The sequence below is a fragment of the Pagrus pagrus genome (assembly GCF_965226575.1).
Source record: "Pagrus pagrus genome assembly, chromosome: 13".
NCBI classification, from domain to species: Eukaryota; Metazoa; Chordata; class Actinopteri; order Spariformes; family Sparidae; genus Pagrus; species Pagrus pagrus.
The window spans coordinates 18,119,468-18,146,626 of record NC_140197.1 but is presented as its reverse complement, the minus strand read 5'-3'; the positions used below and the strand labels follow the sequence as shown (position 1 = coordinate 18,146,626).

General features: G+C 43.0%; 1 protein-coding gene across 2 annotated transcripts; it reads left to right on the top strand.

Moving 5' to 3' along the window:
• The first annotated feature begins 324 nt into the window (after positions 1 to 324).
• Positions 325 to 25,316, top strand: tbc1d16 (TBC1 domain family, member 16). Of its 2 annotated transcripts, XM_084371340.1 has the most exons (13): positions 325 to 524; positions 5,933 to 6,143; positions 7,381 to 7,543; positions 7,725 to 8,036; positions 14,146 to 14,340; positions 14,845 to 14,992; positions 15,084 to 15,248; positions 15,745 to 15,893; positions 18,219 to 18,353; positions 19,191 to 19,377; positions 20,027 to 20,206; positions 21,833 to 21,979; positions 22,587 to 25,315. In XM_084371340.1, the coding sequence occupies exons 2-13, from the start codon at positions 5,963 to 5,965 to the stop codon at positions 22,884 to 22,886; spliced, it is 2,262 nt and encodes a 753-aa protein (XP_084227466.1). In that variant the 5' UTR covers positions 325 to 524; positions 5,933 to 5,962; the 3' UTR covers positions 22,887 to 25,315. The 2 variants fall into 2 exon arrangements, with proteins under 2 accessions (XP_084227466.1, XP_084227467.1); XM_084371341.1 differs by lacking the exon at positions 325 to 524 and having other exon boundaries at positions 5,939 to 6,143; positions 22,587 to 25,316.
• The last annotated feature ends 1,843 nt before the right edge of the window (positions 25,317 to 27,159 follow it).

Sequence of the window (27,159 nt, the reverse complement as noted above, 5' to 3'; positions counted from 1 at the left end):
TCATATCTTCAAGGCAGGATGATCACTTTTGTAAATATATTTACAATATATAATATATATTTTAAACTGCTGTCACGCCCTGGTGCTGGTCGTGTTTTCTGTCTTAAATCTAAAATTCCCGATGTGATAGAAAATTCCTTGATATTCCGGAAGCAGTGAAATTTGGGGGATTGGTCTGGTTAGTCAAGTTAGACCCACACGACCGAGTAGTTACAGGAAGTAGGACAAGTCCGGCTTACACATTAAAGCGCAGACACCACGCTCTTCAAAGGGGGGAGGTTTTATTTCGAAAATTAAAACCGGAAGTGTGGTTTTTTTTTTCGCTGTAGAGAGAGCAGCAGTCAAACGTGTGGTGTCACTGTCGGAAAACACAAGGATACAAACAAGACTACCGCTCGTAACAAGTGAGCTGAATCCGGGAGAAAAGGCGGTGAAAGGACGCCGGTACACGCTCGCTCGGTCCCCGGCTGCTCGCTGACATGGATGTCCGACATGGGCTGTAGACTTCTGCGGCGGGACTGAAGGTGAGCCGCTTTGGCCCCGTTTCTCCTTCTACATACTGCCGCCGCTATTCATTCATTTTCTCCTCCTCGAACAGGTGCATGCCAACAGCAGCAGAAAGACACATTTTGTCCGGCTCTTAACATTTGCCTTCTGCGGGGAAACAAACTTTAAAGTTGGCTGTGAAGGCGGACACCGTGGCTGCAACTAGCTAATGGTGTCGGCAGCTAAACTAAAATATTAATGCTGTATGTGAGGTGGTACAGATAGAGAGTCCCCTTCCTTTGGGCCGAAAACACACACAGGCACATGAGGATATTAGGACAGGCCTGTGTGTGGGAATAGTGCTGCGGTGGCAGAAGCCTTGTCCCATCCTCCCCTCCTCCTGTCAGGCGGATGCTGCCTGTCAGACCGATGATGGGCTGACGGAGCCCCCGACATTACGGCCCGCCTCTGCTCTGCTGCACAGGCTGCTCTGTTACTACACACAGGCACCTCCAGGACTGGACAGGCACACACCACCTGCAACCAGCCCTTTTATTTTGGTAGAGTTGACCTACACCCTACATCTATATTCACACTAGTGTACACTGACTGAGCTGCATGATAGGCAGTGTATACTAGTGTGCATGTAGTTTGCAGGGGGGGTTTAAGGGTCATCCCTCAAATTTTCTGTGTAAATATGCAATTAGGCATCATTTTGGAGCATTTTTATATCTGTGTGCTAAACAAGTTTAAAAAGCGAGAGCAGATCATGAAATAAACACCTCGGGAAGCACAAAATCTATAGCCAGAGCCCGACCGATGTATCGTTTGGCTGACGTTATCGGATGATATCGGTGTATCGTAGATATATTGGTGTTGGCGCCCATGTTGTTGATGTGAAAACTTTAGCGTTTTAAAGAAAACGGTGCGAAAATGAAGCTTGTGGTGATTTATTTTGATTAGATTTTGAGTGAAGACACTGAATTTTATTGTTAAACTGTAAAAATCACTTAATATTTGTGTTCGATAACCACATTTTAGGGATCACTGCAAAAAATGTGTATAAAGTGTGTCATTTTTCAATCCCCGATATCTGTATTGGCCCCAAAAACTGCACACTGGTCGGGCTCTACCCATAATTACCTGCTTCTCCTGGCAAATACTGATAATGTCACTGATGATTTCACCTTTTTATATTGTTAAAAGAAGCTCCTAACTGGTAGCTTGCTCACACATGAGGGTAAGAAGGGATGTAGTGAGCAACGATGTATGATTTAATGTTTCATAACTCTAATAAGATTTGTTGTGATCAAACCAGGCGGCTTTTCCCTGCAGCTGCATGTGAGCCGCGCTGTGGTCAGTGAAAGTGATTTGGCTTTGTATTATTGGATACAATCTGTCCGATATGATATAAAGCTGATAATATAAATTTCCCAATATGGAGACGATCATTTATCCCGGTGATATATATTGTACATCTCTGAACAACACAGGAGCTTAATGACTTAAACTAATAGATCTCGGAAAAGTTGTTTAGTTAGTTTTGATGCTCTCCATGTTGATTTAAGATTTATTTGGCTTAGGTGGTGCCCTAAACGCCTCGGCTGCTGCACCCAAGTCTTACAAGGGTATTTTTCTCTACCACGTATGTAGAGGAAGTGGAGGTGGATTGCCTACCTGAAGCAGGATTATTGAGAGTTATTAGAAAATGGCTGATATTCTTATTTTCACGTGAACATGTGCCATAAACAAACATTTCCGACATCGATCCCTGACATTTCGTCATGAAGTAATTCAAATTTATGGATCGGGACGTTTCATCATTAAAAAATAAACTTGTCAGCGCTCTCTGGCAAGACAACCTAAATCATAACTACTTCAAGCATTTCTTGTAGCTTATCAGTTAAAATACATGCTGATATTGATATATCTGAGATAAGCTCGCCTAACATTGGCCGATTTATCCACCCAGAGAATATATCCTTCAGGCTCTTGTTAGTTTTCTGAGTGTAAAACAATTTAAGGCGAGAAGTGTAATCAGAAAATGTTGGCACAATTGCACAGGAGCAGAAGTATATAATCATCTTTGCTTATGGAAATGATCAAATAAGCTCCAAACCAGCTGGCTTTTACAGGAGGTATGTGTGTTTTAACAGGTTATTTGAACTTCCTGTTCAGGTGTACTTAAATTTTAGGGCACGCAGTGTATCACTTTATGACATGAAGCTCAATATAACACTCCCCTTGACAGAGAAGTAAGTTTTACATGCTTTAATATATATCTTCAGATGTAATAAAGCCTTTAAAGTCTACACACACTCCCACTGAGGCACTAAACACTAAAGTTTCCTCCTGACTTCGCCAGCCTTTGCAGGGTCCACAAAAACCTTGTTTTTCAGGCTTCTTTGTGGCCGCTCTCCTTTCAGCTGCCCCAGGCACGTCGGCGTACAGCGCAGATGTAAAAAGGGGGTGTTCAGTATTGGCTCCTCTATTCAAATGTCAGCGTGACAACTTAATTAATTTAGCCCAGAGGTGAGAAGCTGAGACCCTGGAAGCTTGTGGCTTTCATACTCGCAGCTAAATTTCCGTGGTGTATGTTTCAAGTTCTTATTAAATGTTTTCTCTATCGGGGAATGAATCTGTTCATAGTTCTCTGCAGGTCACAGTGAGACCGGACGAGTTTATGGTTGTGATTTGATAAAATGTCAGAGAGGGAGAGGTGTGAGTGTGAGCACACTGAGGTGTTGACAGAATAAAAGATGAACGCCCTCTAACAGCCAGCCTGAGGGAGCCCTATCAAACTGACCCGACCTGAGTGTCCCTGTAATCACATACAGACCAAAATAACCACTGGATGGAAGCACAGCAGCAAATATGTTATTGTTGTCGTGAGGCGACTGGAAACAGCTGTGTGTCATGTGTAGGACACCAGCCTGTCATTACACACATCATGTTCAGATGGCATGTTTTTCAGAGCGAGTGTCCTGCAGGAATGCGGAGTCAGAGTGTGTGGACACGGCGTTAGTCATATTTACATAAGTATTAGTCTAATGTTGTCTGAAGCAGTTAGCATGCAAATAGCCCAGTGGCCTCTAATGTTAAGTAGTAGTCTAATGTTGTGGTTTGCGGATAGCAGAGGGGTTTGGTTACCTGACTACCAAATACTTGTTTAAGTTTTCAGACTTGGAGAAAAAGGTCTAAAAAAATAACATTAGTGCAGTCTACCTTGGGAATTATTAAGATTATTAAGATTAAAAAGACGGACAGAAAATGTAACAACATTTTAATAGAATTTTGTAATTTCTCAAGTAAAAATGCCAAACATTTGCTGGCCTTAGTTTCTATTTCTTTTGGTGTGTATTTGTCTTTGGATTTTAGACTGTTTCACTGTTTTTTGACAATAAATAGAATAAGCCAGGGCTGCCTAAAGTGGGGCCCGCTGGCCAGTGTTGGCCCACTATAACAGCTGAGTTGTCCTGCCAGATGTTTGTATGAAAAAAATACAAAAAATAATCAAAAAACTATAAAGTATACCACTGTTTTTGTGTTTTGTGTGAGCTTCAAATATGAACAGGAGTTCAGTCAATTGAGGGGACTGGGGATTTTAGTACCATTTTTAACAATACAGTTCAATAGGTGCTTGCATTTGGCCCATAGTCCACCATTAACTTTCAGTTTTTGCCTTTGAAGGGAAAATGTTTGGTCACCCCTGGAATAAACTCAGGCTGTAGCTAACAGCCATGGAGTCTAAATTAGGGGACTGAATCTGCTGTGGGGTGTCCTCAGATTTCAATATAAATATTTAAAAATCCACACGCCAAAGGATTAACTATTTGTTTATTTATTCATTTACAATAATATCTAATAGGGTGTTTTATTTCATTGATCTGTTTTTTTTTTTCTTTTTCCCCTTTTCTACTTCCAGCACAAAATGACGTGTTGACCTCAACGTTACCTTTTCATGCATGTCCTGGCTGACGTGAGGTGTTATTATTGGTACAGTGTCACATTAAAAGTGTCGCATCAACAACTGATGAGAAACATTCTGACAGGAATTAAGCATGACATTATTATTTTATTCATACTCCAAAAAAACCTTTGGAAAACTACCACAGGTGTCGGTGATATAAGTTATGTGACACTCTGTGTGACATGCTGTATACTCAAGTGCTGATGTTTTTGAAATGAACTGTACACACCCTCAGCAGTTCAGCAGTGGTCTTAGCTGGGGTACGGCAACACCACTTGGACAAATCAGAAGAACTTACACTAGAATCAGCATTAAAAGTTATTGTCAATTTTCAAAGTTTTGTTATGGTTATGATTACATTTGATTATTAGTATTATTATATAGTTAAGTTCATTAACTACTGCCCTCGACTAAATGATAAAAGCCCAAGATTACTGACATCTGCAAGAAACGGCAGCCCCTTTTTTTTTACAAGATGTGCTGCACAAAAATGCACAAAAATAAACCACCCACTTTCTCAACTGTATGCCAAATGATGGCCTACGGTAAGTCTCTCCTCCGAGGTTAGCCTGGGTGTCGTGCCAGCAGACTTCCTGTCTGGGGCCTGGCATCAGGAAGTGGGGTGCCTGCTTAATCAGGCAGAGGTAAACATGCCCTGTGAGGAAAAAGGAGGGAACATTCCTCAGATGGAGTGGGGAGTACGTGTGGGCGTTCAGCCAGCGAGAAAACAAGGCAACACACGCATGATCCACACATACAGACAGCCGAGATAAAGGGAATGAATAAGTGAGATCTGTGCGAGGTGAGCAGAAAGAGTTTGACTTTTTAGTGCTTTGAGCGGTAAAAGTAAGATTCCCTTTCAAAAGAAGAAAGCCCTCAGAAACACAACATCAAACGAGCCGCTTTACTTCTCACTTGATTTGAAGTTTGTTTCATCACAGCAGACTCTCCCTCTGAAGCAGACAAGTTAAACTCTGCCGGTGTGACATGCTGATCCCAGTTCAGACGACATCTGTTGGCTACCGATAACTGCTTGGAATTTCACACGGATGGCGTGCAGTGTGTTTGCACATCTCTCCTCGTGTGTACACACCGGTGTATGTGTGCGTGTGCTGTTTACAGAGGGTGGGACGCGTTCAGTGACACACCAGTACAGTAGCCACGGATCCTGTGAATGTGTTTGTGTTAGTGGGTGCAGGTGGGGACAAAGAAGAAGTGGCACAGTGAAATGCTGAACAAGTACAGAGGGGAGAGGGTGCTCTGCAGCAAGGACACTGCAGTAAATACAGGCACACGTGTGACAGAGGAGGTGAAGTGTAGGTGAGGATCTGTGCGGTCAAGCCTCGTCACACTGTCCTTTAAAATATGAACCTGTCATGTTTCCTCTTTTCTCTTTCTCTCTTTCATACCCCCGTTCCATTTCTATCATGGACCGTCCTCCCCTGCTCTGCCTAAAACTCCCTTTTCTGCTCCCAGAATGGGCCCAGCGTCCCGGTGCCTGAGGAGATGTCTCTGGGTCGGCTCCTGCGGCGTGCCTCCTCCAAGGCCTCCGACCTCCTGACCTTTAACCCCGGGGCGGGGGGCACATCGTTGCGCTCGGGCCTGGACGGCGAGATCATCTTCTCCAAGAATAATGTTTGTGTGCACCCGGCAGAGCCCCTGCCCGGCCTGGCAGAGCACCACCCAGGTAAGACGGGACTGATGGAGGGAGTGTGTTTCCAGCTGGACTTCTTTGTGGTGTGAATTCCCTCCAATTTACACATTTACACATTTCTTTATTCATATTAATACAGAATAACAAGTAGAGCTGCAGCGATTAATCGACTAATTGGTTAGCTGTCTACTGTTATATTAATCAGCAACTATTTTAAGAAAAAAAGTCAATTTTCTCTGATTACAGCTTCTTGAATGTGAATCTTCTGGATTTTTAACTCTTCTATAACAGTAAACTGAATATCTTTCTGGGTTGTGGACAAAACAAGAGATTAAAGGTGCACTATGTAGTTTTAGGGATGAAATTTTAATCAGAAGTGAAAGATCTTCATTGACTGAATAAACAAACTCTCTTTGTTTACATGACTGTATAATGAATGAATGTTCTGGGGACTTTATTTTCCTCTGAGAACAGCTTGTTTATTCAGTTATGGAAAAAAAATAATATTTCTGAGTTTGTATTATTACCTCACTAATTTTGTAAATATCTAGTTTGATTTTATTCTCCAAAGCTACATAGTGCCCCTTTTTAAAGGATGTTACCCGGGCTTTTAGAAGCTTTTCCACCGTTTTACAGACCAAACAACATATTAATTATTTAAGAAAATAAATGACAGAAGAATCATTGAAAATAATCATTAGTTGCAGCCTGAAAAACCAGCATACAAACCAGAAATATACAGACGTCAAGTTTTATAAAGGCTAAGATTAAAAATGAGTCTAAAACAGAGGGCATAGTTACAGCTGTTGGCCAGATGTTCTGCTGTCAGCATCATTCAGGCTGTTGCAACACTCTCACTTTTGCTACCGTCGAACTATAAAGATTCCTCCTGCTACCAACACTGCTGCAGCACAGAGTCAATTTATTTAAACCAGCTTTACGCATGTGAAGGGTGTGTGATTCTGGCCTAGTGTGAACGTTAGTTGCCTTTTTGTGTTCAGTAGCATTTCCTTAATTCCTCCATCTCTTATCTTCCGCGATCCTTCATTTTTGTCTGTGTGAGCGATCTGCAAAGTCGTCACTCACCTCTTAAGTTTCCCTCTGTGTCGTCATGTCTTTGTGTCTTTATCTCCTCTCAGGTTTCATGTTTGCCTCAGGGTTTCAACTGTCTGCTGCTCATAAAAAGCCTCGATGTTTCCTCTTACCTTACCTGATTTTCCCTCAACTGAACCTTTCCTAACTGTACTGTGGTTAATGTTGCCCCCTGCAGGCTACCTGTGCGTGCACACGGAGAAGGATGAGAGCCTGGGCACCACTTTGATTCTGACCTGGGTGCCCAACTCCCGCATCCAGAGGCAGGATGAGGAGGCGTTGCGCTACATCACGCCAGAGAGCTCCCCTGTACGCAGGAACGCACGCCGCCGAGGCCGACGGTACAGAAGTTCTTATATAAAATGTGTATCGGATCCACAGAAACATTTTGAAAATTATTTTAAAAAAGTTATTTTCATGATATATCAATTCAGAACGCTCCTTGTTCCTAGTTACACTGAAACATTTGTGATAAAGTGTGCAGCTCTATATCATTATTATACATCATGCTGTTCCCTCCAGGCCCCACTCCCGTCACCCAGCAGCCCAGGAGGAAGATGAGGATGAAGAGAGGAACATCACCAGCAGCACCTCAGCAGAGAGTCACACCCTGGTGGTCGAGGCAGGAGCTGATCCCTCCTTGCACCCGCAGCAGCAGCTGCCCTTGCCGGGGGAGGAGGGCGACGAGGGCTCCTGCGAGCTGTCGGACGAAGTGAGTCGGGACAGCACCATGGGCTCGGACTCGGACACCTTCTCCTCCCCCTTCTGCCTTTCCCCCGTCAGCGAGGCCCTCTGTGAAAGCAGCGGCTCAGTCTTCCTGGACAGTGAAAGCAGGTCAGTGAGAGTATTACGTTCTGTATTTTTCATTTTACACAGCAGAGTTTAAATTTTGACTCTTTCTGTTTTCATGATAAACAAACTGACCTTAAAGGACACAGTTTCATACTGTTTTACTTTGTTTATATTTGGCGGACCCTGCCACCTTTCTAGCTTCAAACAGCTTGTTTATTCAGTTATGGAAAAGAGTTTGTATTATTACCTCATTCATATTGTAAATAATACAATTTTCAGTTTGAATTTCTTCTCGAAAACTACATAGTGCCCCTTTAAGTTTATTCTTTCTGAAAAAGGTCCCTTGTTTGGATATAAATCGACCCACAGACTTTTATTTTCAAGGATTCAGGTTAGCATTTGTGTTACCTATGTTCCTTTAGCAATGCTGGTCGTCGGTACATTCTTATGAAACTGTGTAAATAAGTTAATTGGGTTTCATGTTAAGGTTAGAGTTGACACCTTGCCATAAAGGGAAATGTTGTGGTTTCAGGTGCATAATATATAACCGCTCCAACAAACAATCAAATGATTAATCGATGAGTATATCCAAAGAAATTTAATTGGCAACTATTTTGATATTTGAATAATCGTTTTAGTAATTTTGCAAGCAAAAATGTCAAACATTTTTTGTTGGTTTCAGCTTCTTAGATGTGAGGATTTGCTCTCATTGATTATAGTAAACGGAGAGTCTTTGGGTTTTGGACTGTTGGTTGGACAAAAGAAAAAATTTGAATTTGAATCGCTTCGAGCAGTTTTCACAATTCTTTGACAACAATTCACAGATTAATCATGAAAATAATCGTTGATTGCAGCCGTAGTTGTGATTTATAAGATGCATTTTATTATTTTTGTCAAACAGATTTAAGGGATTATGGAAGACATTTATAAATTTGTGTGCCCTGTAAAATAAGACTGTGTGTTTTTTTTTAAAGAGTGAGCGGGCTGTGTGTGTGTTCTTCACACACTTTATTCCCTCAGTTGTGATACAACTGAACTCAAATACTACAAAGACAAAGATTTCTCAGTTGATAATCTTCTTATTTTTGACTGACCACTCTGTCACATAAGTCAATGTTCACATCTGCCCTCAGCTGCACCATTAGCTGAGGAGCTAACGTTCATTTGCTTCCACGCTTCCTGACAGAAAATATCAGCAGATTTCATCTGAAAAACTTTGATTGACAAGCTGTAATAGCCCATTGTAGCACACTAACCCAGATAGTTCTTTGTTACACTTTCAGTTACTCTGAACGACCACAAGGTGGAGCCAAAAAGAAAAGAATTGATTGCATGAGGGGTGTTTTACGCCCGGAGGCCACACGGTGGCTTACTGCACAACAACTGAATGTCCCCTGGGAGGGACAGCAGGTAGATGACTCCAGTAGGAGGCATGAAACGTTATCAAGGTTCAAGACGGGTTCACTGACTTAAAGCAGCTCTTAATCTAAATGTTTTATGATATCACAGATGGCCCTAAATAAGTCCCCAAATCCCACAAAACCCAAAACCTCAGCTCTTCCAGAGACAGTTCTCTAATCAAGCGAGCCATCTGGACAGCGATTGTGTTGCTGCTCAGACCTCACGGCCGTTTGACTTTATGATTCCCTCCGTGGTCGTTTCCTCACGCAGCTATGTTGGCCTGACATGTTGCCCAGAATGTGTGAGCCTGTGTCAGTGTGTGTCAAGGAGAGAGAGAGAGGGAGAGAGGGAGTCAGTGTGTGTTTAACCGCTCTCAGAGCCCGGCTTGCTGTAAGTGCAGTCAGTGTGTGACTTGGCAGCGCTCTCTGCTTCACAGCTTCTAACCTTTACTCTGTCCTCCTCTTCCTCTGCTGCTCCGTGCTCTGCTCGCTGTTTGTCTCTCTGGCACTCATATCGATCCTCTCTTTTTCCCTGTTTTCCCTTCCTCTCTCTCTCTCTCTCTCTCTCTCTTTCTCTGTCCATGCCTCCCACTGTATTCTGCATCTTTTCTCCTTGCTCATTCTCTCAGTTTTTCCTCAATATTGTTTCATTCGTTGTTGCCCACCTCTCAAATATCTCGCCCACCTCCCCCGTCTCCCCTCCCTTCCCTAAAGTCTGTGTGAAGCCCTTTGATTCCCAGTGCTCCCGGGGTTGTTGTGCTGGGCTGAATGTCAGCTCTCCGGATTAGAGCGCTGAAGAGAGCCGAGCAGCAGCCAAAACCCTGGAACCCACTCAATCTCTCTTTCTCTCTCTCTTGCTTTAATTGACACTGTTAAGGGGCCAGGAACTGGAAACATGTCACTTGGAATCATTCAAAGAGAAAGAACGGCGTATGGGAGAGCGAGAGCGGATGAAAAGAGGCGGGGGGAGAAAGAGGAGAGCGGTGGGAGAGAAATCCACAGCAATCTCTGTCAAGCGTCCTAACAAGTTTCTTTCAAGCTTAACAGAAGTTTATGAAACCGCTGTCGACTGTCACTGTGCCTTCCTGAGGCCTTGCTTGCAGAATTTTAGCACGTGATTATATCTCAGATAAGAGGTTTCTAGTGTTTTTGGCTTGTGAGGCCTTTAAATCCTTTAAAATGTCCTCTTCCAGCCACTTATCACTGGTTACATGCTGTTTTTTCTCTCCTGTATTTATATAGAATATTTAAAGACCTGAAGAAGATTTAAAAAATCATAAATAATAAGTTTAAGTAGTAGGAAATAACTTTACATAGCAAGAAACATAGTTTTTTTTCTGCTTTACTATTTTGTTATAGTGCCAAACAATCACTGGACTCCCACTGTAACTTTTTGAACTTAAAACACTGATTCAAAGATTTACATCGTCATCATCAGTGTTGTAAAAAGTATCCTAAAGTCACAGTTGAGTAAAAGTAAAGATATTGTTTTTAAAATGTTACTTTGATAAAAGTGAAAGCCACCCATATGAATAGTACTTGAGTAAAAGTCTTTAAAGTATTTGATATTAAATGTACTTAAGTATCAAAAGTAAATGATATAAATACATTTACATACAGTATATTTATATCCTGCATGCGAGCATTCAACCGATTATCAACCTGGCAGATTATCAGATCCAATATTTAGCATTTTTTTGATTATCGGAATCAGTGCATTCATTTTTGTCTTGTATCTGGTTGCAGATAAAATAAATTCATTTAAAAATGCACAGCTTTGGCTCTGACACAGCATGCAACCTGCAAAGTAACTAGGAACTAAAGTTAACACATGTAGTGGAGTAAAAGTACAATTTTTCTAAGTATAAGTGACATAAAATGAAAATGCTCAAGTAAAGTGCAGGTGCCTCAACTGTACTTAAGTACAGTACTTGAGTAAATGTACATTTCATCACTGTTATTGTGATGAGACCAGTGGTGGAGAGAGTGCTGAAAATCTGCACCCAAGTATGAGGACAGTTACATTACAGATTAAACTACTGGTATTAATGCTTCAGTAAAACTACAAAGCATTCTTCTCAAACACTACTCAGAGTATTAGTTACTTATTGGTCATTGATGTTTAATGCATTATCAATACCATCTGTTGAATCAAAGAGGTTTGTGTTTCTCTGACTCTTCAGTCTAAATTACTCCAAACTCCTGCTCTGTTCTGCTCAGCGGTCACGTCTCCAAACCTGCTGCAGAGCTTCATGTTTTAAATGGCCCGTTTTTGATCGGAGAGCCTATGACTTTTGGAGTACAAATAAAATTACAGACTTAAAAAAATAGTAGTAGTAAAATAGTTACTTCCTCCACTGGTAACTAAAATTATCCAAAAAAATGTAGTTAAGTAAAAAGGACAATATTTGCCTCCAAAATGTTGTTAATTTGAAGTATAAAGTGGCAGAAAATTAAAATACTCTACATTGATATACAGCATAATGGTTGTATTTTCCTGGTTTTAAAGGCTGCGTTACAGTAAAGTGATGAAACTTACCAGACTGTTCTACTTGATCTAATACTCAGTCATTTTATCCACATTACTGATGATTATTTATCAAAAAACCTATTGTGTTGATATTGTTGCAATATTGATATCAAGGTATGTGGTCAAATATATCGTGATATTTGACTGTATCGCTCAGTCTGAGCCCTTTCAAAGCGTTTCTACGTACTAAAAATTTAAAATTATTATCTTAAGGCCATATTGCCCAGCCGAACATTTAATTGTGTTTTTCTATTTAACTCAAATCAACAAAAAAAGAGCCTTTAATGTCACTATGAAAACAGATGTCTAAAATGAATGTCCCATGTAATCTTGTCATCTTTGCAATCTCTTTCGAGACTCCTTCTACAGTTGTGAGCGCTGTTCTAGTTCTGGGATTATAAAAATATCATAAATAATTGATGATGTGATGTTTTTTTCACCCAAGCTCAAAACTGCACTGACCACTTGCGCCTTTTACCCGAGCCCCTCCCTCATCTGTCTGCCCTCGCGCCCCAGGGGATTAGCTGAAGGGCCTGGGAGTCCCTGGAGGCCTGTATGCAGCCCTTGGTCCTGGTTCTCAGGGTGACCTGGCAGCACCTTCCCCCAGGGCAAAGCCTCATGTACGGGGGGGAGAGGTGTTTTGAAGGGGCCTCAGGGCAGTTTGATCTCACCCTGGCCTGGTGGGATATGCCGGTTGCAGCAGCCTGACTCCATCAAAACAGCTTGTTTACATAATGTACTCTCTGTACGCTTTACGGCTTGGCTGCTGCCTGCAGTACAGTACATGTTGACACTGACGGATGCTGTTAATCAGTCGTTGGGTTTCCGCTTGGATGCAGCACAGCGGACAATATGCGCTATAATGCCAAGAGTCATGTGGTTTCTCGCCGCGTTTTCCATGGTTTATGCACTTTCATTTCCATGTGGAAAAATATGCAAAAACCTTTTTTTTGCACTTGTACTTCAAGCATGCAAGAATGGAGGAAACGTCTGCTGTAAATGGGCTCGTAGGCCTTGTTAACACCCAGAGCCTGACAGTCATTGGACTCGTGAAAAAGCGAGTACAGTGCAGTCTTACCGGAGCCCTCTGCGCCTCCCTCCCCGTCTCCTTGTGTTCCCCAGTCTGGTTTGTGGCATGATACATGAGACAGAGAGCAGTAAATCACTAGATAGCAGAGGAAACTGTGCAGCTTGGATTGATCAGCCTTGTTATTTTCCCATCTGCTAACGGGGGAAATGATTAGCCAGACATGATTGATCCAGGGTGTAATAGATCAGGCTCGGCCTTCCTCCCTTCTTCTTTTCACTGCACCAACATGCCGCCTGTAGAATATTTCTAAGTAGATATTACATTTCTGAGGGAAGAGATGTGTCATTTTACACAAATAATTCACTCAAACCAGAGAGAGAAACTGTGCATCTCTTTTTACATACGTACTTTAGAGATTTAATACACAAAATGTTTAAACTGCGTTTGGTTTGCATTTTCTAAACAGACAATAAGTGCATTTATAGTCAGCAGTCAGCAAACAACTTCATTTAGACGTCCGCTTCTCAAATGTCAGCGGGTTTAACGCATTTATGTGTTGGCCTGTTTCTCAGCGTTAGCAAGTCTCGAGACGTGTTGGAGAGTGCATTATGGTCATTAGCTACGGTCCATTCGCTTGTGTGTGTGTGTGTGTGTGTGTGTGTTTCTGGACATATATGTGTAGTGTGTCTCCTCCCGCAGCAGAGGAACCCTCGGCTCAGGTTTCAGTGCCGGGAACAACATGCTGGCCATGGGGGGAATGACAGGGGAAATTGGACGGCAGACAGTGTGATTTGTGTGTGTACAGATTTCCTTGTGTGTGTGTGTGTGTGTGTGTGTGTGTGTGTGTGTGTGTGTCCTCAGAAGCCTCCATGCATTCCTCCCATTCTGAGCCTTTTTGCTGAACCGTATTGAGACACAAAACAACAGGGCAGAGCTGAGCTCGGGTTAAGCCCACATGTCTGCACAGTTATCACTGGGCTAAACACCGCTGGCCGCCGTCTGCATGATGTTTATTATTAATGTTCCACACAGAAGACTGGCTCTGTGTCTCAACATGAGGCACAAGAAAAGGAGAAGGTCCCATTCCTCTTGAATTTCATTGGAAAAAACCATGACTCAGTCAGCTTTAGCACAATAAAAACTCAAATTAAATTCTAATTCATAGGAAATCCCTTGTGTTTTTTGTGGCAGGGAGCTGTGTGAGGAGTCCATGACCCACTCCGCAAGCTCTGCCTCCAGCCTGGACAGCCACGCCCCCTCCGAGAGCAGCGGCCAGTCACATGGCGCGCGGTGGGAGGAGCAGCAGAAGGTGCTGGCTCTGGAGCAGTTGTGCGGCGTCTTCAGGGTGGACCTGGGTCACATGAGGTCGCTGAGGCTCTTCTTCAGGTCAGCTGGGAGTCATGAGGGGGTCACACTGTCGCGCTACTGTGCAACGTCTCGTGCCGTGTGCTAGGTTTCAGGACATGTTTTGTTTTTTTTTGATGATAACTGGAAAATTAGTTGTAGATATGATCAGAGATAAACAGTGGAGGGGAAAAATGACAGAGCCATGGGCAGTGGGGTTATAGTCAGTGAAAGTCAAATATTTACAATTATTTTTGCGAAGCGATGCATTGTGGTTCTTTTAACCAAAAAAAACTCACAAGATGAGACCAAAAGTCATTAATTTGCGAGGAAAACAAACCTTGGATATTCTTTGAGATTAAAGTGGTTTAATTAACAAGAAAATAAACACTGCATGTTTTTGCAATTTTAAAATCTTATTTATTTAATTCTTTAACCTACAATAACCTTAGAAATTGTCTAAGAAATGTGTTCGGTAAGGAGTAAAAAATGGTCTATTAACACACAAGTGTCTCGTCTTTCTCATTCTCTCTCGTGCCGTTGCAGCGATGAGGCGTGCACCAGTGGCCAGCTGGTGATCGCCAGCAGAGAGAGCCAATATAAGATCCTCCACTTTCACCACGCTGGACTGGACAAGCTGGGCGAGGTTTTCCAGCAGTGGAAGTGCTGCAGGGAAACTCAGCTTAAAGACCAGGTCGGGGCACAGCCAAGAAACACCAGTTCTGAGTCTAGTTTTACTCAGAGACGCAGGAATTTTCTATTCAGATTTTCACTCTTTCCGTCAGGTGTCAGTTGAGAAATCCTGCATGCAGTTTTCCATCCAGAGGCCCACCCTGCCGTCTGCTGAGACCCACCCAGAGGAGAAGCTTTATCGGCGGCTGGATGTCACCACCTGGCTGCGTCACCTCAATCACAGCGGGCAGGTGGAGGAGGAGTATAAACTACGTAAGGTATGTCTGTGTTCATGTGCACACTTTTTCAGTCTTCAGGTCTACATGAGTCTCTCCTGCTTCTGTCCATACAGTCAAACATTTTTTCAACATTTTCCCTCTGAATCACACAAACTGAAAGTCATTTCGAAACTCATCCCCAGCGTGTACAACTTTCAGTTTTAATCGGCCCCCAGTCTCTGAATAATGAGCGGGCTGGTTTTGGCCAGTGTCCCCCTGCTGTGACTCATTTAAGTTGTCTCGGTTTGACTCAGTCGAAGCTTCACCATCTTACCGGAATGACTCAGTGGCAGTTAGACTGTGACCAAGACATTTCCTCAGAACAGAGGAGCTCTGTTTTTGCTGGACATGCACATTACACAGTGTTTGTTTCTCTTTTGGAGATTTGGTTACGCAGCATTTTGCAACACTGCGCGCACAGTTTGTTCACATCTGCTAGAACAGCACCCCCTGTTTGACCTTTCGCGCTCACTTTTGTATGTTCACTCCCCGCCAGGCCATCTTCTTCGGTGGTATTGACCCATCCATCCGCGGAGAGGTGTGGCCGTTCCTGCTGCACTACTACAGCTATGACTCCTCCTCTCAGGAGAGGGAGGCCTGGAGGCTGCAAAAACGTACCCACTACCATGACATTCAGCAGAGGAGGTGAGGAACGGGGAGAAAGAAATAAATGCGTGTTTATAGAGAAGTAGGGGGGGGGGGAGGGAAATCAATTAATGGAAAACAAATTCTGACAAAGACGCAGCAGTCTTCTTGACACTGCAAAACGGCAGATGAACTGTCACACGGCTGCACCATCGGCTGCCAAACGCTCAGTCAGTCAAACGTTCAACCATATGTGAGTGTTTTCGTCGCGGCAGCTGAGCAATCAATACCCACAATCAGGGAAGTGTGAAGGGGAGGTGCCGGGTGTGAAATAAAGAAGTCTCTGGAGTAAAAACATGTCAGTGCTTATCAGATAATACTCTCACCTCAGAAGGAAAAAAACACACACATGCACACCCAGGAGCACATCCCCGAGTCTATTTGTCTTCACCCCACCACCAAAAGGTCGAGTGTGCTCGTATTTTCACACGTTGTGCAGCTCAGTCCATAATGAATATGATATTTGGACAGGTTTCATCTGTACGACCTATTAACATTTTGAGTACATCAGAAGGTCTTCTGCAAGTCAGGTAATTAGAGCCCTTGTTCTGACTCTGATGTGGATTCCTTTAAAGACCATTTGACTGGAGCAGCCTCCGGGGCCACTAGTTGATCATTAGGAGAGAGGATACATGTCGGTGGTTTTGCTCCTCGTCTCCTAACCGTGTGTCCTTTCCTTAGCTGGGATATTTAAGTGGAGGAAATGCAGCTCGGACTAGTAAATAGACTTTTGAGTAGCCAAAGACTGGATGACTGCAGATGTAGGTCGACAGGCAGAGTGAACATCATGGATATTGTTATTGTGGGTATCATGAATGGCAACCTTTAGATCATCTTTCTTTTTCTTTCTTTAGTTGAATGTATTCTTTAGTTTCATGTTTTTTTTTGTAACACAAAAAGCAGGTTGGGTAAGTGAGTTTCCTGGTGATGCACAGCATGCTGCATGCCTAACATAAGTAAATATCCTCTCTGACTGGCTTAAAGAGGAAGTGCTTATATTTCATTTTTTGCACCAGTGCCTAAAATTCAAAAGAGCTCTATTTATGCCTCAGAGTTCACTTCTCTTTAACTGTAACATGATCGTTGTTCAGAAAAACACCTTTGCATATGTCAAGTATCTTGTTCAGCCTGTGAACACCGTATCGATGCACCGTTGTATCTGCTTATCACCAGTATTGACCGATATCCTCCTTGTTGACTGCTATCAAGCACAAAGGCGATACTCACCGATGGCACTGGCTGATCTTTATTTGTTGCGTCACATCAATTTTCCATGAGCTCCTGGCTCGTGACATCCCTGCCATTCATTTTTTAGGTCGTGAAGGTATTGAAAAATTCTTATCAGTGAATAGGTAGGTAGGTGAAAGAAGGTTATATTAGGGGTTGTTTCATATGTTTGTGTGATTGAATCTTCGCTCTTACAGAGACAGTGTAATAAAAAGGCTTAATGACTTTGTTCCTTTCTTTTTTTGTCTGGCACAAAATGGGGAATAAATCACAAAAACAAGACACATCGGTATCAGCATCGGCTTCCGGCTAAATTGTTATTTTAAACATCGATATCAGCCCAGAAATCCACAAACAGTGCTTCACTTAAACACTGTGTTTTGGCCATCATCCCTTTATTTGCCCCTATAAGAAGAAACAGGAAATAAAACCAATAAAAACAAACTATTAGTGCAGCGTGTGGCACTATTATGTTTCCAGCTATATTTTTCCTTTACCATACAAGCCTCAGAAATAAAAAGTGATGAAAACATGTACTGAACTCCTGAGCGTCTTCCTCAGGAGAGACAGCGAGGCGGCTCGGGAGGGTCCAACGACACAAACACTCGGCTCTGAAACTAAACAGTTGCGCGGCGTTGCATCAGGTGTGCGCTCATTATTCCTGGTGGGCCCACATGGAAAACAAACAGTGTTAATTAAATCCCCTCTGCTTGTTAGGACTTGAGTACATTAGTGCCATACACAGAGTACATTCCTAATATAGTGCCTAACATTTAGAGGGGTTTTATGGTTGTGGTAGTATCCTCAATGGAGCGCTTGCTGGTGAAAAACCCCCTCAGTCCACTGCTCGCCCACCCCCACATTTTTACCTCATTTGAATCAAACCATTAGTGTTTTACACTAGAGTAACATTTGAGGTAAAGATTATTTGATGTGGCTTTATTTTCTTATCCTAATTACCTTAATTTCCCTAGAGTTTGCTCAGCTGAACTTTCCCAAGTTTCTGCCTTGCTAATCAGTTACAACTTTGGGAAACCAGTCTTCTTTAGCGCGGTCTAACTTTTCCAATTCCAACTGTTTTTTTGGTGTATTTTTCAGGCTATCCATGAGCCCGGAGGAGCACAGCGAGTTCTGGAGGAAAGTCCAGTTCACAGTGGACAAAGACGTGGTGAGGACAGACCGCAGCAACCACTTCTTCAGAGGAGAGAACAACCCCAATGTGGAGATCATGAGGTCAGACTATTTCTGTTCATTTCCCCCCTTCCTCCTCTTCTTTTATACCCCCCCCACTCTCGATCTCTATCTCCGTCTGTCACCTTCTCTCCCATCCATCCTTATCATTCCCAGTCCTCAGCCCGACGCTCAGGCGTACCTATTCATTTCATATTCTGAACCCTGGGGGAGCCGCAAATGAGTTTCATGCTTTATTGACTCTGACTAAGCCGTCTGAGCACTTTTGATGCATACTCAGAGCTAATGGCTTTCTAAACGAGGAGCAGGAGGATTTAAATAGCATATTAGTTTAGTGACTCTCATCGAGGCTCCTGGTATTTGTGCAGGTATTATGTCTTATGCTGCGTCTGGGGCAGGGGGTGATACCGGCGCTTATCTCACGCCTCTTCAGATATCTCACATCTATTGTACTGATATGTCACTGATAACCTTCTCTCTGTCATTCATGATCTTCTTCTCATTTTTATCTCTAATTTTACAGACACAAAGCCACTGCAAAGTCTGCTACCCCCCTTGGTTTTTCCAGATGACATCCATTTTTTTACTGTTTAAATCCATACACAAAAGAAAAGCCAGATCATTAATTAGCTCCCCGGTTACCACAGCCAGTTGCCATGTTTTCCTGGGCATTACCGGTAATGCTGAAACACATGTTGGATCATTCAGAGTGTTTGGGTGGGACCATACAGTTCAGTGGTTTGGCCGAGCTCAAGGGTCGTGAACATTTTTATGTTAGAGACCCAAAAAAAAGCTAAAGATTGTAATGTTTATGAGTCTCAGTTGTCAATTTGCATTAGGTTTTCTGCACTGAAACGTCCGCGGCTGTTCTCTCCACAGGCGGATTCTGCTCAACTATGCAGTTTTTAATCCAGACATGGGCTACTGCCAGGGCATGTCTGACCTGGTGGCCCCGCTGCTCACTGAGATCCAGGATGAAAGCGACACCTTCTGGTGCTTCGTCGGCCTCATGGAGAACACCATATTCATCAGCTCGCCACGAGATGAAGACATGGAGAGGCAGCTGGTAGGATGCTTCTATGTGGAGCACAATTGTCAGGTTGTGCTGGAATTATGCTTCCAAAGAAAATAAACATGAAGGTGTTTGCTCGATTGGTCGAATAGCTTCAGAAACGCCCTCCTTCAAACCATTGATCTGATGATCTTTACAAATCCGGATGCAATAGTCAAATATTGACATTCAGGACTGATAAAATGTTTAAACTGGAAAAGGAATCTAATCGTGACCTTTAAATCTTATTGTGACACCTTCTATAATTGATTGATGCAAACTCCTGTTGGGAAGTTTTCTGTTTTTTCAAGCTTCTGACAGAGCAAAGGAAAATAAATGACTACAAGTTAAAATCGTCGATCTTCTTGTCATGGTCCATTTACATTATTAAATTCAAATTATATCACATGTATTTAACAGATGTTACACTGTCACCGGGGAGAAATTAGTTTCATTTTACTGATGTTTTCTATTTTTTTTTTCTTCATCGTGGTTTCCTAAGAGCGACGCTGCTTCCTAGTTAATCCTTAAATTATAAAACATCTGTGTACGTTCACTTACATGCAGCCTGGAGAGGCATAATTCCAGCCTAAGAATACGAAAATATGTCTAAAAAATATTGCCGTTGTTAAGGCAGTGCGTACCCTCTCTGCCCCGACTCCAGATGTACCTCCGGGAGCTGCTGCGCCTCATGATGCCCCGCTTCCACCAGCACCTGACCAGACTGGGGGAGGACGGCCTCCAGCTGCTCTTCTGCCACCGCTGGATCCTGCTCTGCTTCAAGCGAGAGTTCCCCGACACAGAGGCGCTGCGCATGTGGGAGGCCTGCTGGGCACACTATCAGGTCAGGGCAAAGTCCGAGCGGCTTTTTTTGCATACACAAGTTTGTGAGAACAACTTTGCATAAATGAGCACACAGAGGCGTTTGGCTGTTTCACTACAGCACCAAATTTTGGATGAACCTCCAGCGGCTGTGCAGAAATGTGCTCACATTGTCTCCAATAAAGAGAGTCCATGTTATTCCTTCAAATCCTGTCACCACAGACTATTGTAATCCTCCTAAAATCCCTTTAAAACGTCTTATTACTTCTTGGTTGTGGAGAGGTTTAATGGTTTAATTCTACAGAGATGATTTAACATATATAAAATCCCACATTTCAACTGATATATTTCAGTACTTCTTAAAAGCATAGCAGCTTGACAAATGTACATTAAAAACTGTAAAATACACGGTGTATATATGAAGCAGGTGAACTCGAGTATCAATCGCCCGTCTGTCTTGTCTCACGCTGCAGTGAGCTTGTGTCTGTGTCGTGCTCGCCCGCAACGGCACAGCGCTTAACACCACTTCTCGCTGAGGCAGAGTCAAATATCAGTCTTTCTCTTCTTTATGACATCTGTTCAGACTCCTGCTACACGTTGTGATCTTCAGCTACAGTTGCTGATAGAGGAGATATCAGACCGAAACCTCGGTTTTTAGACAGTTGAATGTCACACGGACCAGAAGCAACAATTTCTGATTGATATCTGATTTTTCTGTGAAAAGGGAGGCATCGTGTGATATTGTGCCACAATAGTTGGTTCTTCGCTGCTCCTGTTGTGTTAAATATTTAGACTAACTGACACTTACAAAGTCGTACTCGTCCAGGTTTTTAAATATTTATTTAACCTTTCTTTGTCCTGCTCAGCCCCTTATTTACTTTTTGTCTTTAAGCAAAAATTGTCAAACATTACAGTTATTTGCATTGTCCTTGAACTGGCTTTCAGTGTGAATTTGCATTTTCTGCATATCTATTCTCTGACTCTCTTTGATCCGTGGTAACCTTCAAGTTGTCCCCTGCAGCAAAGGCCTGACTAAATACATGTGAGACCATGTCGTCAGTGGATTTTGGATTAAAATATCTGATAATCTGCAGATATTCATTCCACTGATCCTTCCAATCCTCTAAAGTGTGTGAATTTCAGGGTGAAAATCGAGGCTTTGAAAGTCTTTGAAAAAAATGCATAAGTAGACACAGATCATTAAAAAGCAGTTGAATTTCTAAATGTTGTGCAGAATGGAAACTGAAGTTGTTCAGTTGAGAAATGTTCACACATTCATGCCTCTCTTCATTATCTGTTAGCTTCTGTAAAGCCAGCTAGTTCTCAGCATAGAAATTCTGTGTTTTGTAACAGAAATAAACAGATTTGTGGGAATTTGGCCTGGAAAGTCCCAAAAAGTCCTTGAAAAGTCTAAACAACTGAAGTAAATGGGGACTTGTTTTAAAACGTTTAAAAACAAAGAAACATGAAATGGCTCCACACAGCTCATCCGCCCTAATCCAAGTCTGCAGAAGCCCTAAAATCCCAAATTGATTTGAAGACTTTATTCACACCCTTCATGTGTGGTTGAGCTCATGCAGCCACCTCACATGAGCGTTTGACTTCCAGCATCACCCCCCTCACCAACCCTTGATCCCTCTCTTCACAGACGGACTACTTCCACCTGTTCCTGTGCGTGGCCATCATTGTCCTGTACGGGGAGGATGTGACGGAGCAGCAGCTCGCCACCGACCAAATGTTGCTCCACTTCAGTAACCTCTCCATGCACATGAATGGAGAGCTGGTGCTACGCAAGGTATCGCAGTGAAATGCTCCGGGTTTTTCTTGCTTTTATGACATGTAGTGACATTTAACGATTGTGTTTACGCTGCTGCATTTAGTTAGCCAAAGTACATGGGTATCCATCATCTGAATAGTCAGTGATTTGTGAGCACAGACTGCTGCATTTCATCAAAGTCAGAGTGTTTGCATTGAAGCAGCCCTGCCCAACGCTGCAGCAAAGCAGCTCTGATATACTGTAACCTGCCCACGGAGGCCTTGAGGTGCTAAATGGGATGCTGCCGTGCCATGCCGAGGATTTATGATCTGCATCCTTGCTACTGAGTCTGTGTCCTCATGTTTATGGATGCTGTGTTAGTGCTGCTGCAACCACAGGCAGTGAGTTCATGTTAGCATGCAGCTGGTGTAACTCCTTTTGTTGTTCGGCCGAGATTTTGCATCCAGGGCGGGCACGCCGGCTTTTTAGCTTTAGGTAACGCGGCACAGAGCTGACCTTGACATTGTTTTGTTTAATTTGAACCCAGAGTCCGGGGTATTGATTTATTTTAATGTCTCAATCCACTGTGTTTGATATCTGCTGCATATTTGAGTTTATCTTGCCACTTTTCGTCCTGTTCCTCCAGGCTCGCAGCCTCCTCTACCAGTTCCGCCTCCTGCCCAGAATCCCGTGCAGCCTACACGACCTCTGTAAACTGTGCGGCCCCGGGATGTGGGACAGCCGCTACATCCCCACTGTGGAGTGTTCTGGTGAACATCCAGACTCGCAGAGCTGCCCCTATGGAGGCACCTCCACCCCGCAGCCCTCCTCACCCTCCCCGTCGTCAACGCCCTCGCCCTCACCAAACACCACCACCACGCCTCCACCTCTGGGCAAGAAAGGCTCCAAAACGCGTGATATTTTCACCTTCCGGAAACAGTCCTGAGGCGGAGGCGTTGGGGAGCTTTTGCTGGTCTTGGCTCGTGTTAGCACAGCAAATATTTGGATCCATCTGCTGGATTCCTGAATCATTTGCTGCCCCCTCTCTCTCAACAGCTTCTAGTTTCACTTTTACTGAGGATGTTTGTCACTTGATCCTTTCATGTGGTGCAATGTGGAACACTGCCTTACCAGAACGTTATTTACAACGTTCGGCATCACGTGAATCTGCGATGAGGACGGTTTTCGCTGCTGGACGAGCCAGAAGACAAGAGGCTGCTTTCCTCTTAGAGCAGAACGGACAATCACCAGGCGCCGTGTCGGTCTGGAGCTACTTCAGGTTCAAGTCTGCTGCTGGCTTGGCATACTTCCACGAGCTTTGTGGGCAGGGGTCACATCAGGGTCTGAGGCAACCAGTCTGAGTTCTTGCAGACTCTGACCTGCGGGTCAAACGAAACTGGAGATTCATTCACAGGACTTGAACTTGAACTTGGAAAAAAAAACTGTTCCTGTGTTCTCACAATGGAATATTTGTGTGAATATCAAATTACATGTGCATATCTCAAGTCTGAGCAGGACATTTTTAACATGAAATCCAAACCCTCCGTGTTAACAAAGACAAATAGGATTATAACAACTTTAAAGTTTCGTTCGATTTCATTTCAAACAAGTGAATGTTTGCGTTTATATCAGCAAAGTTACAAATATTTAGCAATATTATATCCTTGCATGAGCGATTCTTGACATAATAGAGGGCGCAACATGTTTTATGGAAAACACTGGAGCCCAAAACAGAGGTGAGAATGTGTTTATGCGACAAACACATCATGACAGGGCTCCGCATATTTCCTCATCAGATTGTGGTCAGGAACATTCTCATAATTTCTCTCCCTTAAAATGGCGTTTCCCGACAGGCAGGAGGGAGCTAGGCGTGTGTTTCCTCCTGATAAAGTCAGACGTTCATTTTTACCTGTCGAGCTTAATCATTTACACGTCACCATCGTAAGACGTAAGCTTCCCGTCTGAGGTGTTGGATGGATATGACAGCGCTGTCTTCCAAAGAAAGCATAGATCGTGTGATTATCCCGAAAGAGAAACTGATGGATTTACTTGAAGTTTTGTCTTCTGTGTTGAACCTGTGTTCACAGGTTGTGAAAAGTCATCATACAGTGTTTCTTTGGCGTTTCTTTTTTTTCCCCTCTCCACTCTCACCTTACAATGAATGACACTATCAACACTAAGAATCAGTCCACATGAATGTATCAGGGGTTTTTTTTCTTTTCTTTTTGTGCGTGGGTTTGTGTATAAACTTGAGTGACCTCCGAACATCTGGTAATGAGTTGGAGAGCAGCCGTAGAAGCCCCCCCCAACCACCACCACCACCACCTCCCACCCTCCCCCTGACCAGTCTCTTTAATTATAGCAGTCATCATGAGGGAGAACCTGGGAGAGAAAAGAAAGAACGAAAAAGCAGTTCTGGGACTCTCTGGAGTAAAACAAAAAAAAAGGATGAGACGAAGAGGAAAGGGGCGATTTAGGCTTCATTTAGCGATCTTGCCTCTGTGATTTGCAAGTCCCAGATGTAAAGACGGTCTCCACTCGGAGGTTTTTCCCTGAGAGCTTTCGAGTGACACTCCTGGGGGGTGAAAACATCTTCAAATCGCTGCTAAAATGTAACATTAAGACCTTCAATCAGCCTCTCCTCTGTCTCTCTCTGTCTCTCTCTCTCTCTCTCTTGTGGTCTCTCTCGCTCTCTCACTCAGCAAGCAGTCTCTGCAAATGACATTCATAACTGCTGCTTCTCCCTGTTAGTTATCATGTGCAGCTGCTCGCTGGAAATGCCCGCAGAGTTTTGAAGATTGGGCGGCTGCAGGGAAATGAGCAAAGTCTGGAGATGCACGTTGGGAAAGTAATCGAAGCGCGTGTGCGTGCGTGTGGCGTGTGTGTGTGCCTGGATAAACTCATGAATTTTATTAAAATCCTCATTGGAATCACATTGTCCGCACAGGCACTGTAAGTCACAAGCCTAATTAATGACTGCTCCTTTTTAAAGGGGTTTCGATCAGTCGTCACTGAATGTACAATGTTGCTGTTGAGGTCCATGATATGCTGATGTTTTAATGTACACATCTCAGATTTAAGAAAAAAGAGCCTATTCTTGGTATTAATAAAAAAACAAAAAAAAAACACAGTCATACTTTGAAGAAACATCTCAAGAAAATGGTTTACTGAACACCAAAATGTACCAACACATTTTATAAATGCCTTTCTGACAATAAATGACTTGTGATTGTGATCTGATACCAAGTAAAAAAAACAATGCTGGGATTTACAAAACCACCTTTTCATCATTAAACACTGCTCAAGTAACAGAAGAAAGTCTGTGTGTTGTTTTGTAATTTATGCAACATGGAAATCATGATCAGTATAGAAAGATCATGAAAATGATTGATGTGAATAGATTTCCATAAATGACAAATTAAAATGAAACGCATTCAGAATATACCAAAAAGTATCAATGATTTAATGATGCTAGTAAGATTTTATTGTAGACAATGAACAAAATATGCAGAAGCTGCGCCAATAAAAAGATGAGTACTACACATTTGTAGCCACAAAGATATTTTTCATCTCTTTTCAACATTGTTTGTCTTCAGTCACCAAATGTTCAGTCAACTGTATGTTGTAAAAAAAAACAACTTTAATGGGAAATCCCCCCCAAAAAACTGAGATCAGTAATGTCCCAAATATCAGACCAGGAAGTTGTTCTATATTTCACAAAATGTGGAGCAGATGCAGGATTTGTCTCATGTCTCATCACTGAATACAGTGTTGAAGTGGCAAAAACCTTGAAGCTGGGATTTTCCCCGACCCTTTTTCTTTTCCTTTTGGTTTTGCCACATGGAGAGGACGGGTGCAGCCAGTCAGCCTTCTTGCGATAAATAAACCCTGGGAGCGTTCACCATCGACTGCTGTTGAAACTTCATTTTAAAGTAAATGTAACATGGAAAACAAGATGCAGGTCTTTCCGTGTTCTTGAACTTAATGACTTGCAAGGCTGAGGTCAATGACGGTATTTGCTGTACGTGTCCTCTCCCCACCACACCCACATGCACCACCTTATAGCAGCGCCCTCACCGCCTATGGAGGGTGCCCACATATGAACAGGCAGCTCCTACACAGCGTTCTTCAGTCCTGTTCCTCGAGGACCCCCGCCCTGCTCCTCATCCTGATATAATGAGACTCGACGTGTAAATTCAATAGAATCAAATTCCCTTTCAATGAAGGCAACAACAACAGCCTTAAAGAGGCTGTATGTAACAACTTGTAGCACTTGTATTAATCTCTTTTTAAACGTCACATGTAAGTAGATTGTAATGTGTGAAAATTGAGACCTTTCCTTGGCTCTCAGCTGCTGAAAACAAAATATGTATGAAGCCTAAAGCAGGCTGTCTTCATAAGATTTTTTAAATGCAGTGGTAGTTAAAGTGGAAACTTGTTGTTGGTGCCGCTGTCACAAAGACAGCTGAATCTTTTTCCCCAGAGAAGCAACCACCAACAACACAGAACAAAGCGTGAGTTAATTCATTTTTTTTATTGTATAATGGAGACGTGAAGCAGATAGAAATGGCAAATGCACAACATTTTATAGGGAAATTGAAATTTATAAGGAAACAATCTTATGGCTCATTGTGTAATCAACATTCACTTCCTAATAATTGTTCAAGCAAGCAAAAAAAACCCAAAACAAAACAAAGACGTGTCCATTGCCAGTTTAAATGTTTTACTCCACTTCCCAAATTTCAGAAATCCTGACCAGCTTTGGTGCCTCCAATCCAAACCACTGACACTCCCCTGACAGAAGCTGAGATGTAGTTTTGTGTCGTGTCTTCCTTTAAATCTGCCAAGATGAAAACGATGAGGTGTGAATCCTGCCCCATGGGGAGATTTTCATTCCAGTTTTCTGACAAACAATGTAAAACCTCCCATGAGAGAAGTCGGCAAAGCAGACGGCGTGTTTCCCAGAGTTTAACCCTAAAAGATCTAGCACAGCCTTATCAGACTGTGCTGTTTGTTTGTGGCTCTGTGTGTGTGTTTGTGTGTGTGCTGGCTCAGGCGTTTGACAGCCATCAACTGACTGTCACGGACAGCTGCGGCGATAGCATCAGACACCACCGTCAGGTGGCTGGCTCTTTGAAAGCAGAAAGACGACTGGAGCTGACGGTCGTGTTTGGGGAACAGCTCTTGCGGTGCAGGTATTCTGGTTTAGTGATTCAGAG

Excerpts from the sequence above, each read along its gene's own strand:
- tbc1d16 (XM_084371341.1), top strand. The coding sequence starts at position 5,963 with ATGTCTCTGGGTCGGCTCCTGCGGCGTGCCTCCTCCAAGGCCTCCGAC. Across the intron at positions 7,544-7,724 it reads GCACGCCGCCGAGGCCGACG|GCCCCACTCCCGTCACCCAG; the intron begins GTACAGAAGTTC and ends TGTTCCCTCCAG. Across the intron at positions 14,341-14,844 it reads TCGCTGAGGCTCTTCTTCAG|CGATGAGGCGTGCACCAGTG; the intron begins GTCAGCTGGGAG and ends GTGCCGTTGCAG.